This window comes from Pantherophis guttatus, chromosome 3 (assembly GCF_059756535.1).
Source record: "Pantherophis guttatus breed Tessera chromosome 3, ASM5975653v1, whole genome shotgun sequence".
NCBI lineage: Eukaryota > Metazoa > Chordata > Lepidosauria > Squamata > Colubridae > Pantherophis > Pantherophis guttatus.
In genome coordinates this window covers 58,622,410-58,637,230 of record NC_142065.1, presented here as the reverse complement: position 1 = coordinate 58,637,230, position 14,821 = coordinate 58,622,410, and the positions used below count along the sequence as shown (strand labels likewise).

The 14,821-nt window shown below is 39.3% G+C and overlaps 1 protein-coding gene across 8 annotated transcripts in view; it reads right to left on the bottom strand.

The window, feature by feature from the left end:
- Positions 1-9,163, bottom strand: part of MAST2 (microtubule associated serine/threonine kinase 2) — a 175,754-nt gene extending 166,591 nt beyond the window's left edge. For all 8 annotated transcript variants that reach the window (XM_034414978.3, XM_034414981.3, XM_034414979.3 and 5 more), the window contains exon 1: positions 8,587-9,163. In XM_034414978.3, coding sequence (XP_034270869.1) covers positions 8,587-8,778 — 192 coding nt within the window. In that variant the 5' untranslated portion in view covers positions 8,779-9,163. The remainder of the gene's footprint in view (positions 1-8,586) is intronic.
- Between the last annotated feature and the right edge of the window lie 5,658 nt (positions 9,164-14,821).

Below are 14,821 nucleotides of genomic sequence, written 5' to 3'. Positions count from 1 at the left end.
GAAAGTGTGCTATACAATATAAAATATCCTTTATGACAACAGATACCACCATTTGGAGACACCTACAAACATTGATAAGTGCCATGGAATTGTTTAAATCCGCTCTGTTCAGACAAGCTATCTGAAACCACCAGCTGTTCGCCTCTGCCATTTTCAATGGAAATCAATTTTACACAGCAGGTTTAGCTTTCACTTCAAATGTAATACATAGAGTTGGCAAATAATACCTAATACCAAATTCTTTATAACTCCTAGAATTTAACAATCCATTTATAAGGGGAACTCACCAAGCCTGTGTCCTGTGTATTTCAAGTATTATCTCTGATGAAAAAGTAAAAATGCCTACAGTATATTTTTCCAAATAATAGCAAATTAACTTAAAAAATTTAAAAACAATTTTACTTCATAGGAAGTAAAACTGAATGACAATGGTTTGGAGAAGCCATTTCCTCATCTGAAATACCTTTTGTTTCCATTTGCTACACAGCTTTCATTTTCTGTGCCAATGCATTAACTCCCAATCTTTTTACCTGTTATTACTGGTTCCCATATACCAGAAAAGAACAATCTAAAACCTTAGATACATTCTCTAAAAATCTTGCATGTATATTCTTCTGAAAAATTACCAGCAAATTGTAATCTTTAATACGGTAGAAGAATAAAAATATTAAAGACATGGGAGTAACCTTATTGACCATATTATTTAATTTAAATTAAACTAAACTGAAATGTCCTGATATTATTCTTATATTGTTCCGCTAATCCTGCTTCTTGAAGCTCACCCCACACACAGTACCTCTTCCAATGTCAATTTTTACGGTATGCATCATTGTTGTGCAACTTCGATACCAGAGATGGGTAACCTTTTCTGGACCAAGTGCCCAAAACACGTGTGCGTGCAAACCCCGCAAATGCAATGCGTGCATGGCCCCCTGCATGCGCCCCCACCTCCACCCCGTACCCATCCTGCCCTGCGCATGCAACCCCGGATGCACTCCACCCCCTGGTGCATGTGCGTGCGACCCCCACACATGCCTGCCCCGCACGTGACCCCCCCACACTCCTCATGCCCTCCACACATGCACGTGCAACCCCACACACACTCTGCCCCCTCCCCGCATTTATGCGCAGTAGAGATCTGAAGACTAGCTGGCCGGTGGGAGGCGCATGTGCATGTGCAGCAGAGCTGAACTGGGGCGACTGCTCACGCACCATCAGAGAGGGCACTGCGTGCCATCTTTGGCATGTGTGCCATAAGTTCCCCATCATGGTTCTAGACAATGGAGACTAAGGGACATATATATGGTACTTTTAATAAGTACATGAATGACACATTATTAAAATAAGTGAAGCCATGTGTTATGTATGGGGTAAAAATTGGTGTGCCTTTTCAAATGAAACAAATCATAATGCAGTATATTGAATATATTCATAGATCCACACATGGACCCTGATATATACAGAGGCAGACACATTTACACCAATGTATATATGCAGCAAAGCACAAGGAGACACAACAAGGAGAGGCTATGTAGCAAAGAGACAAACTGAGTTACACAAGGATAGGGTATATAGGACTTTAAAAGCTATTTTGCTCACATCACCAAGACACTCTCTTTACATTTTTGTTACAGGTAGTCCTTGATTTATGACCATTTGTTTAGTGACCATTTGAAGTTACAATGATGCTGCTACTCTAGCTGATCTTGTTGATGAGGCATGCCTGGCCTGGGCATTTGTAAGACAGATGTGGCTGCACAAGACTTTCTACCCTGGGTTGTGCACAGCAATTTTCTCACAAAGCCTGGGGAAGATAGCCTCATCATGAAGGACCACACTGGACACACCTTGTCAACAATGGGAATAAGGAGATGGCAAAAAATCAGCTAGGGGGTTGGAGTGCAGGATGGCAGGGGCCAAAAAGTGCAGGGTGGTAAAAGCGATTGGGGCTGGAGCAGTCCTATTCTGGTCCACAGAAATCACAAACACACAGGCAAATCTTTTATCTTTACTATGTCTTATAGGCAAGTCTTTTATCTTTACTAAGATTTTCAAACAGAACTCTAATCGCAAACAGTTTGAACAAACGAGAAGACAGCTAAGGAGTTGAGGAACCTGATGATGAGGTAAATGGAGAGTCATCAACAGATCTGTGAGGCACATGGCTCCCCTTATATAGGGGTGGCTTGACCCCGATTTATTCCTTTGATGGGGCAATTCCTTTCTGGCCAGTACTCTTGCTGATAGCTTTTGTTTAGCTCTCCTCTTCTCACTATGGGTCCTTGCAGTTGAGGGAGGTGTTGGCTCTGCCTCTTTGTCTTCTGAGATCAGCGATAGCTGCCGCTTCTGGTTGTGAGGCAACTCTTTCAGCTGAATCCCCTTAAACTGATGATACTTTATCTCCTAAGACTAAGCTGGCCATGACTATCGCCCTCCTTAGGGCCCTCCTCTTCTGTAGACTGAGGCCTTGGCTTCTCTGGGTACCATCAATGGAACAGGTATGTGAGGCAGGGAACATGAACATCATTGACATCTTCCCAAGAATGCTTCTCTGGTCCATAAAACTTCCAGTCCATCAAATACTGGAGTCCCCAATGGAACCAGGAGTCCTGAATGTAATCTACTTCATATTCAGGTTCCCTTCAACCACAATTGGCGGTGGCCAGTGTGAAGGAGCAATGAGGATTGGAAAGTACAGCAGGAACCAGCAAGGAATTATAAAATACAGACTGAACACAGAAACTAGAAGGTAACTTAGGTTATAAAGGAACTGGGTTGATGACAGCTTCCACTGATCCAATTTTTTTGACGGGTGATGGATAAAAAGGTGCTAAGTTCCCCAGAGCTCTCAGTGGGTCTGCCTGGCAATGACGATCAGCAAAGTGATTATAATCATCCTTGATCTTCTGTAAATGAGCTTGGAGAACTCAATAAATTGCTTATAGTTCCTACAAGAGCTGATCTGAGGCTGGAACAGAAGAAGCTGGTGAGGTCAGTGGAAAAAATTGGGGGTGGGAGTCATAGTTAGCCATGAATGGCGTCATTTGGCTGGAGGTATGTTGTGATTATAAGCAAACTCAGCTTGTGCTAGGAGGTCCGCCCAGTTGCCTTGCTGGTAGTTAATAAAACATCTGAGATATTGTTCCAGAATCCCATTTTCTAGTTCCATCTACTTTCTAACTCCAGGTGAGGAATGGAAGATAAGTGGATCTGGATTCCTAGACTTTGAACCTAGCAGTGAATTGTGGGCCACAATCTGAAGCCAAGCCAAGCTAAACCATGTAAATGGTAGATTTAAAACTAGCCAAGCAGAGTTTTTGGCTGTGGGCAGAACCAGGCAGCTATGAAGTGAGCCATCTTAGTTAAAGCTTCCACCACTATGAAGATTATCATATTCCCTTTTTTACTTTGATAGATCTGTTATAAAATCCAATGATACAGTGGCCCATGGACATGTTGAGGCACTCCCACACTCCTTACTCACTGGGATCTATATGATTAGACTCCTTTATGCCAGAAAAAACATAGGCCGGCAATAATCCTTATTTCTAAAATAGTTTAATCTACCCAATAATTAGATTTCTCTAGATTTCCTAAGAACTCAAGAAAAATGTATGTTTCCTGAACTTTTAAATTAGAATTCCTATTCATTACTTCCTAGATATGATCTTAAGGATGCATTTGAACATTTAAATAAAGTATTATATATATCAGCATAATCTTACACTTTAAACTAAGTTCAATGGGACTTAGTTTAATACAATGAGTATGTATGATGTACTCTCTATTGTCAGCCCTTCAAGATAGACAAAGGGATTCCAGGAATGTTCTTTATTGTTGCAGGGCAGAATAACACAGAACTCTCTCAGAACTTCTGTCTATTTCAGCTTATACCAAACAAAATTAAGGTGGGATATTTTGTGTTGCTTTTCACAATTTCCTTTTTCTGAAGGATAATCTTTACTCAAACTCTTTCCTTAACAGTTTGATCACTCCTTACCCATTCCCAAGGCCAGCTCTACAGTCTTTCATTTTGTCTTCCCACACCTGAAAGTGGGGCATCAACTAGTCAATTACAAGTCCTACCTCTCTTGAAGATAGGCTCAGCAGCTTATAAAGATCAATAGATGACAGACTTAGATCTTCGAAAGAGCTAGAAAATGCTTCTTCCAACAATAGCAACTGAAGTTTCGATTGGCAAGAAGTAAAATGTCTCCTTTATCCTGGAGTTCACTATATGCTAGTTCGGGAAGCAGTTCATGTGTTAGAACTGCAGATAGAAGTACAATCTTCTCTCCCTAACACAATCTCTGATTAAGGCTAGCCCTTCCATTGAATCAGATACAATATTCTAATGGTCCTTCCCTGCATGGAATCAGGCAGGTTTAGACAAAACTATAGGCTATTGGGCTAATGTATAATAGGTAAGGGGTCAATAACCCCTTAACGAAGAAAGAAAGAAAGAAAGAAAGAAAGAAAGAAAGAAAGAAAGAAAGAAAGAAAGAAAGAAAGAAAGAAAGAAAGAAAGAAAGAAAGAAAGAAAGAAAGAAAGAAAAAAGAGGAAGGGGGAAAGGAGAGAGGCATAGATTCAGAACTTTATGGAAACCAGCAATGGGGTGCCCAAATAAAGTAGGATTCATGTATTCCATTTTAAAGCAAGTGAAAGAACTTTTCTTACCATCTGAAATACAGTGAAATCTCATTTTAATGGACTGAATGCGGAGAAAGGTTATCAGTTATTCCCAAACTCTGTTTAATATGAAAATAAGCCATTACAGTGATTTATGTCTATTGTGAAATGACATTATTATAGGGAATAGTGGAGACAGATGCTGTGGAGAAGCAATGGGGTGGGAAACAAGCTGCATTGAGAAATGCAAAGTTGTAACAATTTCTGCAAGAAGCAATAAATCATAAAGTGTCCTGTTGATACAAGACATACTAAAGCAAATACTGTTCAAATAACATGCTTATCTTTTTCATCTACCTATTCAATTACAGATAATGAGAATATGTCAAATGAATATACAAGAAATTTTTAAAAAGGACCTTCCAAAATTTGAGATAAAAAAATTATGATTGATTAATCTCCTATGCCAAAAAGGCAGTCTAGAAAAAGTTGTTTGTCTCCTGAGCAGGTGGTAATGTTTCAAATTCCTTCCATCCTTTCAAAGCCAGATCTACATTATTTCCCAAATACCATGGTTTTTGGATTGTTTATTTCCCAAAAACCATGGTTGCATAAAATATTCATAAAAAATGCAAGCAATATGAATTTGTGATACACACAAATAGATACATACATACATACATACATACGTTTGAAGAATATGTCACTACTAACACTATATACTAAAATCTTCATTAAAAATCCCTGACATTTAAGGTTTGGTGTATTAACCGCATACTATCAAACTCAGCTGATGAAAATACAACTTGATTACAATGTTGATTTTCTATATTACTGCTGAATTACATCAAATTGTTTAAAATGTATTCTTAATACTTTATTACGTCTTATTTTATTAAAACTCTGACTTATTTAAGAAAGTCATCAAAATTGGGAAATTTTCCTGAGGTGTTTTCTTCAGAAATTTCATAAATATAACACACCCGTATTTTTCGCACTATAAGACGCTCTGGACTATAAGACGCAAATTAGCTTTAGAGGAGAAAAACAAGGGGTGGGGGGGAGAATCTGTCTCTGCCTCCCACTACCGGTCAACTGAGTTGAGCTGCCATTGAGGAACACTGGACCCTTCGTTGCCGATTGGTTGTTGGATCAGCCTCCTGGATTACAGCCAATCAGCTGTTCTAGGCGGCAGGGATTGCCACCACTGCCTATCACCACCGATGATTCCCCGATCGCCACCAATTGGCAACGGCAAACAGGCACCAACCCCCCTCCCCTCCCCATCGCAATATTCACTCTATAAGACACTCAGACACTTCCACCCACTTTTTGGGGGGGGAGTGAGTCTTATAGTGCGAAAAATATGGTATTTTTGAATATGCAAATAAAATGCAAAAATTTTATTTCTGCCACCATATTGAGACAATAGCAGACCAGCAATTTCAAACAAGCTGAACTATTATAAAAGTACCTGTTCAAATTTTGCAATTTATATCAAGATATGCATAAGGCTATCGCCAATAAACTTATACTGTAAGTCAGCTTCTGTTTTATCCTCATCCTCCAAGAAAAAAAAAATCCTCACATTGGGGAATGGAATACTATTTAGCAAATGTTTCAAAGGAAGAATGCAATATACAAAATTATTACCTGACTGGAAATGAAAACTGCTGGTAGGCTTAAACCCAATCCTTTTAATTACCTAAGCTTAATTACTTGTACCACATTTAGTTTTAAGTCCACACTAAATAAAAAATTCTTCCCAGCAAGAATTTTTTCAGATGAAACTCTTTCCATCAGGATCATCTCTGCATACATCTCCATTCACAGGCCATCTTATATTTGTGTAATCAGCTTCATCCACAACCTATTATCTCCCATCAGAGTTGCAACTGGATGGACCTATGTACTCCAGTAAATATATACATAAATTTATCATTTTCCAAATTAAAGTAAAATCTTGGCATTTTTCCCCATTCTCCAAAAAATAAGCAAGCATTTTAAACAATTTCTCTCGCTAAGCAAGACAGTTAAATGAGTTCTGCCCCGTTTTACCGTGTTTCCCAAAAAATAAGACCCTGACTTATATTTTTTTCAACCCCGAAATAAGCGCTTGGTCTTATTTTCAGGGAGGTCTTATTATTTTGGGGCACATGGAGGAAGATGGGTCTCCTCTTGCCATTTTACCTGATTTCCAGCTCTGCGTTTAAATATTTTTGGGGAGGGCTTATTTTCGGGGACAGGCTTAGTTTAGTGCAAGTGCTCAAAAGCCCGATTGGGCTTATTATCAGGGGATGTCTTATTTTCGGGGAAACAGGGTACTACTTTTCTTGCCAGAGTTGTTAAGAAATCACTATAGTTGTTATTAACATGGTTATTATGAATCGGATTTCCCCATTAACTTTGCTTGTCAAAAGATCACAAAAGGTGATCACATAACTCAGGAATTACGTAACACAGGAACATCGCAACCATCATAAATATCATATCATTGCTAAACATCTGAATTTTGATCATGGGAATGCTGCATCATAAATGTAAAAAACTGTCATGAGCCACTGTTTTCAGTGCAGTTGTAACTTTGAATGGTCAATAAATGAATATTTGTAAGTTGAAGACTACCTGCATGTGAAGTAGTGTTCACTGGCTTAAAATATGACTAGTATTCAGTCAATACAATCTTCCAGAAAAAGATGGACTATCCTACTTTCTACTTCTTTATATTCAGTCACGACTAATGTCTAATAAGCAGGGCAGCTCACTGATTAGGAACACCAACTGTCAAATTGGTTTTCATGCATCAGCTGCAGCTAAGTATTTAATGGTACTTGCTATGGTATCATGCATAGAACCAGGGCTAATACTGTACAAATAAAACCTATATTGTAAATGTACAAATTCAAAAGAACCTTAATGAATCCTCTATAACAAGAGAGGTTATTTTGTTCCTTCTACCAGTCCACACCATTTATTTTTGCCCACTTGAGGGCATGTTCAAATAGGCTACAGTACTTATCCTGCAAGTATAATTATCATTTAGTCCTTAGTCCTTAATTAACTACTAAATTCACCAGGAAATTTTGGCCCACCATTATTTCTTAGTCCAAGCTACCTGAGAAGGTTGCTATTGTAGTATACAACCTTGAACTCCCTCGGCCAGGCAATGCATAATGTAATTATAAATAATCCTCTGGAACATCTTCAGGAAGGTTTACATCATACATGTAAATTTATCCATTATATAATTAATCTTTCACTTTTAGAGAAGATAAATCATCCACATAGTTGCTCCGTAGGTATTTTTACTGGGGCAAATTATACTAATAATACCAAATAGTACCAAACAGAAGCACTACTAATCTAAATCAAAATGTGTGCCTACCTGTCCCTTCACTGAGATGTTCTTTGATCTGGACCAAATCATCTGAAAACCCCAGATCTAACCACCACAGAGCCATTTGCAGGTTACAGGAATCACCCTGCAAGGCATGTCCCCACCCTAAGGGATCCAATGTGAACATCCTCTACTACAGCAATTAATGTGAACATCCTCTACTACAGCAATTATTAATGTGAACATCTTCTACTACAGCGATTAGCCTAGAAGCTGTTATTCTTGGGCTTCATAAGAGGCAAGCAGAAGTTTCCACGAGTTTTCTGACAGCAGGGGAAGCCTCTCTCTCGGCATCTCTGGAAGGGCATCTCCACCACAACGGCCCCTTTCCACCCACCCAGCGACTCCCCTTGCAGTGACGGAGGAGCATCCGGCTGTCCACATTGGATGACTCCAACCAGCAATCACGGTACCCCTAGAAATCTCTTTCTGCGCCCCCCCCACTCACCCCAACGGTAAAGCCTCCATGATCAACCCCCACCAACCATCTTGATATCCCTGGCTGTAGCGACGCCCCCCCGACAAGGCAGACCCGCCGACCCTCCAGCCGCCGCAGTACCTTTTCTGGCGGCTCCCTACAGGCGGCGCTGCCTGGACCCGCTTCTTCCGCTTCTCTTACACTGCCCCCCGCCGCCGCATAGGCTCTTCTCTTCGAAGCATCTAAGGGGACCCGGGTGGGCTGCTCCAGGGTCCGGGGAACCGAGAGCCCCGAGGGCCCCGCTTTTTCTCCCCGAGGGCGACCCTTCCTCATGGCGGCGGGAAAGTGGCAGCGGCAACTTTTCAGCGAGGGGGCTCGCGCGCTAAACAGCCCGCCATGGCCGCGGAGGGAGGGGGAGACGATCTCGGGAAGCGCCTCTCTCCCCGTTTAGCTGCCAGGCAGGCATCGCTCCGCGCTCTTGTCAGCGGCGAGCACGCTGGACACTGCGACAAGCCCACCCCCACCCTCCCACCCGGCCACGTATCGCGAGAGGAGGGGCTGCCGACGCGCGAGGAAACTCGAGAGGGCGGGGCCGGGCCAACTCGGGGAAGGCGGGGCCTATAGAATGAAAAAGGCGGGGCCGAGGGAAAAGGAGAGCTTGAGGGGGGAACGGGAGCGCGCGGAAAAAAATTACACTCTTTTTAAGTGTGTCCGCAACTGAATTGGCTCGCAAAGTATGACGGGACGGTGTGGATCTGTATCAATACAAAGGTGGATGGCGTATTGTAAGAGAGATCCACTAAAAATGCTTAAAAGACTAAATCTGAATGGTGAAGCTCTCCTGTCAACTCACCTTAACCCACTCTTTTATTTAGGGCTTTCGTGTCTAAATAGCCGTTCAGCAGCTGTGGCTCCTAAGGGCGCTGCCAGTGCAATTCTCCAGTTCTGTCAAAGCTGGAAGGAAAGTTTTTTGGTGCAACTTGCTGTGCTGCCCCACTGCTGATCCTTATGCAGCTGACCAGTGCTGCTGTCTTTGCTGTCCAAAATGTAAGACTAGGTTAGGACAATGATTGGTGGGTTTTCCAGCGCCAGTTGTTGTTTTTCCTGCTAGAACATATCGCTTGACAGCAGGAGAAACATTACCACTATCTTTAATCAGAGGTGAGTTTCAGCAGGTTCTGACCAGTTCTGGAGAACCGGTAGTGGAAATTTTGAGTAGTTCAGAGAACCGGTAGTAAAAATACTGACTGGCCTGGCCCCATCTATTCTCTGCCTCCCAAGTCCCAGCTGATTGGGAGGAAATGGGGATTTTGCAGTATCCTTCCCCTGGATTGGGGAGGGAATGGAGATTTTGCAGTAACCTTCCCCTGGAGTGGGGTGGGAATGGAGAGTTTACAGTATCCTTCCCCTGCCACGCCCACCAAGCCACGCCCACAGAACCGGTAGTAAAAAAAAATTGAAACCCACCACTGTCCTTAAATGTGTGGTGAAGAAGAGTTGTGGAAGTGGGTGTCAGTCTTTGAGATACCTAATTGAATTGCCTAATGGGTTGTAAGTGTGGAACCTTCCATGTCTATGACCTATGACCTATTTCTGAACCCGTGTCTGGACTTTGGTCTGAAAGTGGATTTCCAGTTGCAAGGCAGACAACAATATTGAATAACAGTCACATCCTGTCAAATATTAACAGCTTGATCTGATTTTTGATGTCAGGGTAACTTCTTGGAAAGGAGATAGTGAAGAAATTATACTGAGGCACCAACAATCAGATCCACACATGAAGAGTTCAATTAGCTGGGTTGTTCATTTGTTTTTTTACATGGGAATCTTCTCTGACAGTTTGTACCTGGGTAAAACTAGATAAGATTTAATGGCATTGAAAGGGAGTCAGACTTTGCTCTCTTATGCTCACGTAGAGATTCCAGACTAATTTCCCATTTGACTCTTCCCATTGGCCCAGCCAGTCTCTCTCGCAACAGCTTCTAAATTCTTTGAATAAAATCTTGGCGATCTGTTTTTGAAGGGCTAACAATTAATCTCAGGAAGTCTTTAAAAAATGCTAGCAGCATGATGAATTGTTTGAAATAATTATCATTACTAAAGAAAATAATGATTTCTGTGAGTTTTTAGGATACAAATAGTCCTAAATTTACAACCACAATTGGATCATAATTTTAGTCATAGGTTTTTGCAGTTCTGAGTCAAGGAACCACATGACCAGACTCAATCCAAAACAGTTTTTATGACATTGAGTGAGTCACTCCAGGTGTTAAAAGAACCACCTGCTCATAAGTGTGAATCTGCTTTGTCAAATGGGCAATTTTTTTGCTGGAAAATGGCAAAAAAATCATAACAAGCAATCACTATGACTGCAGTATGCTGCAACCAATTGTAAATGCGAGCTGGTTGCCAAGCAACCAAAATGCAATCACATGATTACAAATGTGGTACAGAAGTCATAACTTCAGGGACAGATTGTAAATAATTTTTTTCAGGCTCATTGTAACTGAACATTTATTAAGGATCTGGTCATAAGTCAAGGACTACCTATATTCTTTTACACAGGAGTATTTATAGAATAGCCCATTATAACTGAAACGTTATCAGCAGCATCCATGGCAGAGATACACACCATCAATGTTACAACTGAAGGAAATGTTATAGTAAATGATGTGTTTTGCCTTTCTTGTTGAATTGGTTTGGCTACTTACACATCAAAACAAAGAGCTTTCACAAGTAAACTGACCATCACCATTTTTGAATAGTTCTTTCTTAAATAGTTTTCTGCTAGTCCCATAAAAGGTTAAATTTTTCTTCTGAGTTTTATGCAGTTGTTAAGTCTGTACAACAAATGAAGTCACTGATATCAAAACATTTTTTGCTTAGCAAAACAAATATTAAGAATTTTGAACAGAGAGAGAGAGCTTCTGTTTAATCATAACAGTCCAAAGATAGGATCATGTTCCAAAATGTGGCCAGATCTCGGGATAAAAAATAAATATGATTTAAATTCAATTTGATTTAATACATATAATATTATTTCCTCCCTAGAATTTCCTATTATATCACTTAAAACATTAAGCATCAACATTGAGCAGCAAATTGTGGAACAGCTATAAACTAATAAACCAATTTTAAGCTGTTGCAAGTGCTTTTGGGGCTTCAGCATTGCACTGATAAAATAAACAGCTTGTTTTCACTCTTCAGTATGAATAAATTATATCTAGAATCCAAGAAATTTTTACTATAAAATTAGGTTTCTATCTGAGTAGACATGCATACATTTACACCAGTGGTGAAATCCAAATTTTTTTACTACCGGTTTTGTGGGCATGGCTTGGTGGGCATGGTGTGGTTTGGTGGGTGACAGCGTGGCTTGGTGGGCATGGCAGGGGAAGGATACTACAAAATCTCCATTCCCACCCCACTCCAGGGGGAAGGATATTGCAAAATCTCCATTACCACCCCACTCTGGGGCCAGCCAGAGGTGGTATTTGCCGGTTCTCCGAACTACTCAAAATTTCCACTACCGGTTCTCCAGAACCTGTCAGATCCTCCTGGATTTCACCCCTGATTTACACTATTAATAAAATATATTATTTTGAATATCAGTGCACATATACTATGCATGCTGCTATTCACAATTAGCTAGACTTTCATTTAGTATTTTTATCTATGAACCATAGAAGTAAACAATATGACAATGGAAGATACAATTTAAAAATTATAAAAGCAATAACAAACATAATTTATATATACAACAATTTAGAAAAATATTTCATATGCTGTCCAGTTATTGTTGGATAGCATCTTTTGACCTGGTTAAATATTTGCCATGTGTATACTTAGATGAAAATATTTTCCTCTAAACAGGCCAGTCAGGAAGCCAGTCATACTTCCCTAGGAAAAGAAAATAGGGCCAAAAATCCTTTAGGCTATGACTACAGGTGAGATACAAAGCACCTTCCTAGTCTCTTAAATCCATGGACAAATAATTTGGGAGGGAGATGGCCATTAACTGAAATTAATACAATTGATTATAGTAATATTATTTTGTATATTAAATAAATTTTCATTTTCAAATATTCTTCAATTACTACATTTCACTATATTACAGCTGTACTATTTAATGCTATTACAGTATTGATTATGAGCCATGGTGGCGCAGTGGTTAGAGTGCAGTACTGCAGGCTACTTCTGCTGACTGCTGGCTGACTGCAATTTAGCAGTTCAAATCTCACCAGGCTCAAGGTCAGTGGTGGGATTCAAATTTTTTTACTACCGGTTCTGTGGGCGTGGCTTGGTGGGCATGGCAGGGGAAGGATACTGTAAAATCTCTATTTCCTCCCAATCAGCTGGGACTAAAGAGGCAGAGAATAGCTGGGGGTGGGGCCAGTCAGAGGTGGCATTTATCGGTTCTCCAAACTACTTAAAATTTCTGCTACCAGTTCTCCAGAACTGGTCAGAACCTCTGAATACCACCTTTGCTCAAGCTTGACCCAGCCTTCCATCCTTCCAAGGTTGTAAAAATTGTTGGGGGCAATATGCTGAGTCTGTAAACCCCTTAGAGAGGCTGTAAAGCACTCTAAAGTGGTATATAAGTCTAAGTGCTATTGCTATTTCTTGTTATAGCATTTTCTCTTAACAAGAATTATGTGACTGGTCTTGATTTTAACATTATTCTCAGTTGTCAGTCTTGCTCCATATTAGATGACAAGAGTTTTCAGCCTGGAAAGAAATCAATATATAGATTTTTTTAAAAAAACAGGAAAATTGTTAAAGGTTGACTGTATATTTGCAGAGCTTTAGTAATAATCACTACTTATCGTCTGGGAGACATAGTCCTGGTCAGTTTGACCTGATCAGTTTTCAAATATATTTGCTAATATCTTATCTGAAAGAAGTTTCCATGAGTGAGGTGGGACATTTACTGATAAAAGACATTTTGGAATATCTCACATACATCCATAAAGATTAATTAGTTGTGTCAAAATATATGCAAAATATTGGAATCATAGGAAAAGACTGAAAACATAAACTGTCAGGCTAATTTATACAATATGTTACACCATAAAACACATAATAGTATAATATAATTTGTGAACCCCAGTTGATATATGGCAATTTGGGGAGGGGGGGGGACCAAAGGAAAATAAAATAGTTTTGTAATGTATTGCTGTTTTGGTTCTCTAGTAACAAGCCTCCATTTCTGTACAAAATGGTCACTATAATTTATCTACCATATCTATCTTTGCAGACACACAAAATTTCAAGGCATGCAGTTTACTTGGTATTGTTAGGAAAATATAAAGTAAATTCCATCATAGAAACTTTTATGTTGTTTTTTCACCCAACCTAGAACCTTTGGGCTTAGATAACATCACACTTTTTAATAAATGTACAGTTACCGTATTATAATTTGTGACTTCTGTCCTGGAAACAATGTTTTCTGCATCACTATCAGCCATCAAAAACCTGGTGCCCAGCTTCACAAAAAATTGTACATTTAGTACTTTCCTTCTCTTTCCTTGTGGAATTGCTGCCTCTTCAAAAAGAGGTGATCCTATCATTAACAGATAACAAATACAGAGTGGTAACAACAAAGATGTTCTTAATTTTTACCTGTTTTACAACTTTATCTGATCATTAGTAATTCATTATAAAATGCATAGAAAAATTTTAAATGATCTTTGTGTGGAGTTTTGATTTCAAGGATTGTGATTTTTTTTATATGTACTATTTATTATGCCTTTTAATATAAAGTTTTGAATTGTTTTCTGAAAACAAGCAAAAAGAGGGCAAATAATTATATTTTTGTTCCACATTCAAAGAAACTAGAAATATAAATTTTCTAAATAGCTAAATAAAATAAATGACAGGCTTGTTTGTAACTTAAATTTTCCCAATCTGGTATCTTCCAGATGTATTACAATGACACTCCCCAACCTTTTTAGTCCTATTCCTAGAGTATCAAAAATTGAGTTATGTATTTATTGAAAACCTATATTATATTAATAAAGTGAGGTCGGATAGACCTAATTGATGTATAAAGAGAGATAAGTCGTTCTATCTCCCTCGGAATATAATGTACTTGCAGATATATTTGTTATCTGTTATGTTGTCTTGTATGTTATTTATATGGTGTGTTGTTATTTTTTGTGGGTTTTTTAATGGAAAATGTAAAGAAAGATTATTTTTTTTTAAAAAATGAGTTATGTAACTGACATTTTATAAGTACAAATATCTGCGTAACTAACATAGTCACATCAAACATAGCAGCCCACTAAAAGTTCAGTATTTATGGTTTTATTAATAGAAAAGCTGATTCCCAAGCTGCCTTGAGTCAGTTCATACCCTTAACTAAAAGGAGATTTTA